At 37.1% G+C, this 6,000-nt stretch overlaps 1 protein-coding gene across 2 annotated transcripts; it reads right to left on the bottom strand.

The window, feature by feature from the left end:
- Window positions 1-2,784: 2,784 nt before the first annotated feature.
- Window positions 2,785-4,665, bottom strand: LOC131166199 (uncharacterized). Of its 2 annotated transcripts, XM_058124544.1 has the most exons (3): window positions 4,606-4,665; window positions 4,451-4,522; window positions 2,785-3,425 (listed from the first exon to the last, which is right to left on the bottom strand). In XM_058124544.1, the coding sequence occupies exons 2-3, from the start codon at window positions 4,496-4,498 to the stop codon at window positions 2,997-2,999; spliced, it is 477 nt and encodes a 158-aa protein (XP_057980527.1). In that variant the 5' UTR covers window positions 4,499-4,522; window positions 4,606-4,665; the 3' UTR covers window positions 2,785-2,996. The 2 variants fall into 2 exon arrangements, with proteins under 2 accessions (XP_057980527.1, XP_057980526.1); XM_058124543.1 differs by having other exon boundaries at window positions 4,451-4,665.
- Between the last annotated feature and the right edge of the window lie 1,335 nt (window positions 4,666-6,000).

Here is a 6,000-nt window from a genome sequence, read left to right as displayed (position 1 = left end):
AAGAGCGTCGTGGTGGCTTCAAATCATCGAACCGGCAAAAATCTGGCTCGAAATAGAAGAGAGAAAAGAGAGAAACTGTAGAGAGAGAGAGAGAGAGAGAGAGAGAGAGAGAGTGAGTGAGTGAGTGAGTGAGTGAAATTTTGCAAATTTTTTACGTTTAAATCCGGGTTTTTGATATTTATAGGATTGGATTCGTCGACGAGCCACGTCATCTCGTCGACGAGTCCTTTAATAATTTCGTCAACGAAACCCACTCCTCGTCAACAAAACTCACTCCTCGTCGACGAAATTCAGACTGCTCAAAACCTCTCTCAGTATTTTCTCGTCGACGAATCCCCTGTATTTGTCGATGAGGCCTCTGATAATTTCTCTTCCTCTTTATTATTTAAATCTCATTATTATTCGGGTTATCACAGTTTTGTTCTGGGAGATGTTGATTTCAAGGTGTCGAACAAGGAACCCTGCGGGTGCGAAGTCGGTTTATTTTAGGGGCTTTTCAGGAATCAGGTAAGGGGATAAGCTAAGCTAATTGTTTTCATGAAAATATATGTATAATTTTACAGCATTTAATTTCAGGAAAATAAATATATATATATATATATATATATATATATATTAGCATTATGTTTGGAAAATACTGTTGTAAATGATGATATGATTTAAATATGAGTAACACCCATTTTTGTGTGGCATGAGTAAAATTTATTATGGGTTACTATTTTTGGGAATTGTTTAAATGATACAAAATTTTTATATAATATGTCGGCGTACGGGCCGAGGATTTTATTATGATATACCGGTGTACAGGTCGAGGTTTTCTTATATGATATGTCGACGTACAGGCCAAGCCTTCTATACGATATATCAGCGTACAGGTCAAAAATTTTATCTTCTATGTAATACGGCGTACGGGCCGTGATTGATAAAATACGAAATGCCGGCATAAGGGCCGAAGATTTTCATATTATGTTATAAAATGATATGATGTTATTGACTTGACAATTATTATTATGAAATATCCATGTATCACAATTTGAAAATATGTTATATGTTATCAGAACCTGATTGGTTTGGTTTAAGCTTACATAAGTATGGTACCGTAGCTATATGATCATGATAATGATATGTTAGTGTTACCGCTAGCCGTACGGGGCAGTAGGAGAATGGCAGTCGATGTGGTTTATTGTAGTGTTGACACCCCTACTGTATGGACTAGTAGAGACAGACCCATCATACTTACAGACTTTTGCTTTTGATCCGGTAATGGTCGGTCAGCCATTGTCGGGTCTCACCTTCGGGTCGCACAACCCAGTCATGTAGAGGTAAGAGATGACACCGGCCAGCTAATCTTCCAGGATGTTTTCTATTACTTTTATATGAAATGAAATATGTTTATGGAAATTCAGTATGTTCCACCATGATATGATTATATACATGTTTTTTCCCAGATATGACATAGAAAATTGTTCCACGTATGTTTATGTACGATTATATATATAACACGGAAATACTCATGTTGTCACACACTGGTATTAGTTTATTTTCCCTTACTGAGATGTGTCTCACCCCAAATTATATGAACATTTCAGAAGCCCCTGAGAGGAGAGCGGATAAAGCTCCACAGCGCTAGTGTTCGATAGTCCTACCTTACCTGGAGGGTAAGTACTTGCCAAGGTTAGACGGATTTTTGGATGGCGACCCTAGGACTATTTTTGATATTTTGAGATGTGTATATTTATATGACGGTTGTAGTAAACTCTGGTATTTTGTTGAATGGTATTTGGATTTGTAAATGATTTCACATTTCCTTCTGCTTAGGTAAGGGTGAGGAATTTCAGGTTACCCTTGGTACCCTTGGGTCCAGGTGGATTATGGTTTACCAGGTTATTATTATTATTATGTGGAAAAAAAATCTATATGATAAATTAAGTAGGTTGTTACATGCAATATGTACTGTATATTTATTATAGTACGCAAATATTCATTTTGTCACATAACTGTATTTAGTTTATTTTCCTTACTGAGAGGTGTCTCACCCTAACTTTAAATCATTTCAAGGAATCTAGAAAGACAGGCGAACCGAGCTCCGCACCGTTGAGGCAGCTGTTCCACCTTACAAGAAGGGTGAGTTTTGAACTAGGGTCAGCAGATTTTTGATGTAAGATCTTAGGTTTATCTTTTGGTTTTTTTTAGGATTTTATATATTTATCTACAGAAATAGGGTGGAAAGTAAGTAACTCTGGTATTGTATTTTATGGTTGGATGGATGAAATTTAAATTTACCGCTACATAGGTGTCCGCTGTGTATGACAGGTGTGTTCCCATTACCCACGGGTTCGGATTGACTTTATTTTGTTATAAGTTAATGGTATCAGGGAATTTAATGTGGTTGATTATATAGTAAGATAAGCAGAATGTTACAATCTTACTTAAGTCTTAAGTTTAAAAAAGAGTCAACTATATTAGACCAAGCTTTCTCTCTAGTCACGGCTAAAACAATACTAGTGTTCACCACTATATCTATAATTGAGTTTTGCTCAATTTGGCTTTAAATTTACAAACCAATTCTCTCAAGTCACCAATTCAAAGGCCCATATTGACACCCATTCATGTATCTAGTATACCAAGCATGCATCGGACTAACTATGCATACACCAACTATATCCAAAATTTCTCAATCCCACTCCTCATATATAGACACGTGAAAGGTAAGTTGCCCATCTAATTTCTCCTAAGAAACAAAAAAAACCAGTAAACAAGGGAATGGCCCATGAAAGAGCGTTGAAAAAAAAAAGATTATTTGCCTTCTTAAATCAAGCAACATTTAGCCAAACTGGGGTCTCAATTCCAGAAATGAAACATAAACATAAATTAAAACTAAAACAAATTATCTTTAGATATCTCAAGTAACAAGAACTCTACCACAATTCAATGAAAAAAATCAATAGTTAAAATGAAGCAACGAAGCGGAACGATGAGGACCAAGTCAATTCGATTCACAAGCCCCGGTTGTCTTGGGGACGGCCAGCGCGTGGGCTGCTGTAATCAGCGGTGGGGGCACCGCCCTCTGAGTAATTGGTGGCGGTAAAGCTCTGGTTGGGGGAGCCATATTCATCTGTTGCCTCATAGCGGCCGCTGCTGCCGCGGTTGTTGTAGGCATCGGCGCTGCCACGGCTGTCGTAGGCGTCAGCGCTGCTGAGACTATTGTAGGCGTCAGTGCTGCCGCTGTTGTCATAAGCAGCAGCGCCACCGGCGGCGGTGCTGTCAGTGGGCTGGCGGTTGCGACCCGCACCATGCTTGGCCATCTGCCTCTCGGCTTTTTGGCTGGCTTTGTTGACATGCAACTCCATTTGGGCTTCAGCTTCTCTTGCCAGTCTCACCTCATGCGCAACCTCCACCCTTGCTTTTGCCAATTCCTTCTCAGCCTACGCAATTTTACATGTAATTTTGAATCCAAGCACGCATGCACTTTTGCACGAACGAAAAGTTGCGTCCCAATGTGCAATATTGGGAAAGTCTAAAACTCCCATATGCATAACTTAGGACACTATTGCATTTGGTGGAATAATTATGCATCGATGTTTTTTTGTGTGCGATATCCTAGAGAAGGATGGGAATGGGTTACTCCTCATATGTAATTTCAGGTCAGGTCTCCCTTCAGAAAACAAGATTTGGCTAAGTTGAGGAAAATGAAGAGTGGGCATTTTTTTTTTTTTTTTTTTTTTTTTTACTTTTTCCCTTGCTTTTGGAAGAATTGATTTTCTTGGGAAAGAAAATGACAATTATCTCAAAGAAATATCCCAATAATTTGAGTGTGGAACATTTACATTTGAAATCTCAAGGATTGGAAAACAAAAAAGGATTTACTTAGTTGAGCGAAATTATAATAATAAAAAAATCTATTTTTTTCCCTCAAATTTGCCATACAAGTTTCAAAAATTAAAAAATAATAATAATAATAATATGTGAACTTTGTAATTTAAAAAAAATAAAAATAAAAATAAAAATAAAATTATTTTCCACGAGTAAATGAAATCTTAAATATCAGAAGATGATGAGCTACTCTCATTGAAGACATAACTTTTGAAGTCCAATGAGCCTTTGAAAGGACAAAAAAGCAAAAAAAATAAATGACAACACTTATTCATTTTTCTTTGTCCTCACCGAAAAGCGTAGGTGCTGTTCACTCACCTTGTGTTTGGAAATATTTCAATATTTGAATTTGAATTTACATTTGAGTATGGATTTTAAATGTTGGATTTTGATTTGGATGAATTTGCACAAATCAAATATAAATTCAAATTCAAGACCTCTTCAATCATAAGATTAAATTTCTTTTAAATTCACATAAATCCAAAATCAAAACTAACATTCATGCCCCCAAAGATTACCTTATCTTTTCATTCCTATGTTAGTCAAGAATTATCTTCTCAAGTACTAAGGCACGTACCTTTTCCTCGGCCTTGGCCTCCGCCTTGGCCTTGCGCATGGCGCTCATATCGTTTAGCTTTTCCTTCACACCCTGCATTCTTCTCCTTAAAATTTCTCCAACGACAAATAATTAATCGGCAGTAAGTACTACAATTAATAATGATCAATCTCTACCTAGAAATCTTCAGGCCTTCAGGGGAATCAAGACTGACCCATCTGTGTATTATATATATAGAGGGTGGGGAATGCAACAAGCCCAGAAATTTCGCAATCCAAAGAAGAGATGTGCGCAATGTAATGGCCTATCATGCGACAAATGTAATGCATGCACCAGTGAATTAACTTGTGGATGTGAGAAGAGACTTTGACCTCATCTGCACCCACCCAAAAATAACCAACCATGTCCGATTCTCAAGTTCAAATGTTAGATCATCTTATGAAGTTATGAATTGTGTACGTGCAATCAATTAGTTTATGAATGGGCTCTTTTGGGTGGGGATTGAGGGACTTGAACCCTCACAATTTCTAAAGTTAGTGTTCTCAATCTCTCTGTTAAAAAGTATTTCGGGCAGGCGTAAGAGTCAGGTGGATTGCAAACCCAGATATACGATCTACATGGATCATTTGTGTGCCAATGATTATTCTCGGACACAAAAATTGGAAAGACTAAAGTTTTTTTCTAATGTTAGTGTCCCCTCTGGGTTGCCACCTTTATAGATAAGTAATCAAATTGTGTCCCAGTCAGAAGACATTTGCAAATATGACCTTTGGATTTATTTTTTATGATTTTTTTTTCTAGTGTTGATTTTTGAAGAGGTAAAAAAAAAAAATGGGATTAAGAATGGAAGATAAATTATTACATTTAGTGTGATCCAACCTCAATAGGCCTCCAATGGACCCCAAAAAAATTGAGTAAATATTACAGATTATTTTCACTCAAATTTGGGACTAAAACTTTTCATTATTAATATCATTTTTACACCCAAAAAAAAAGATCAAAAATGCCTCGACAGCTTGGCGATTCTCAATAATAATTCAATATATTCATGTTGCAAAGGATGCTACAAGCGTTCCCTGCGCAGGGAAAAGAATTCCTAACCAAATCCTTTACTGCACATGGCGACAAGCACTGCGGCATGAATGCGACTTGACCCATACCCCGAGCCTCTGCCATACAAATCCATTTTTATTTACCTTAGCCAACAATCTGGCTCCACAATCGATCTGCTTACTAACGCTTGGAATCAGACCCATAACTTCAAGCTCTGATTCTAATTGAAAGACCGAGTATACGTCATCACATTAACTACGTATTTGGCACAAAAGAAAGAAATGAAATCTAATTTATAACTTGATTTTTATCATGCTTTCCATTCAAATTTTCTTTCTATTCCTTTCCTACTCCCATTCTAGTCGCAAACCAAACATGATGTAAGCTACAATATGAATAGTAATATTGCCGCACAAAGCATTTATTACATGAGCTTCTAGAAACATGGATATCGCCATTGATGTTAGTCGAACCCACCTGAATGCACGAGGCCTACTTCAAATCAAGGTTCAGGAAAG

Source organism: Malania oleifera, chromosome 10 (assembly GCF_029873635.1).
Source record: "Malania oleifera isolate guangnan ecotype guangnan chromosome 10, ASM2987363v1, whole genome shotgun sequence".
Lineage (NCBI taxonomy): Eukaryota > Viridiplantae > Streptophyta > Magnoliopsida > Santalales > Ximeniaceae > Malania > Malania oleifera.
This window is presented reverse-complemented; position numbering and strand designations above follow the sequence as displayed.

Excerpts from the sequence above, each read along its gene's own strand:
- LOC131166199 (XM_058124543.1), bottom strand. The coding sequence starts at position 4,528 with ATGCAGGGTGTGAAGGAAAAGCTAAACGATATGAGCGCCATGCGCAAG. Across the intron at positions 3,426-4,450 it reads AGGCCAAGGCCGAGGAAAAG|GCTGAGAAGGAATTGGCAAA; the intron begins GTACGTGCCTTA and ends AAAATTGCGTAG.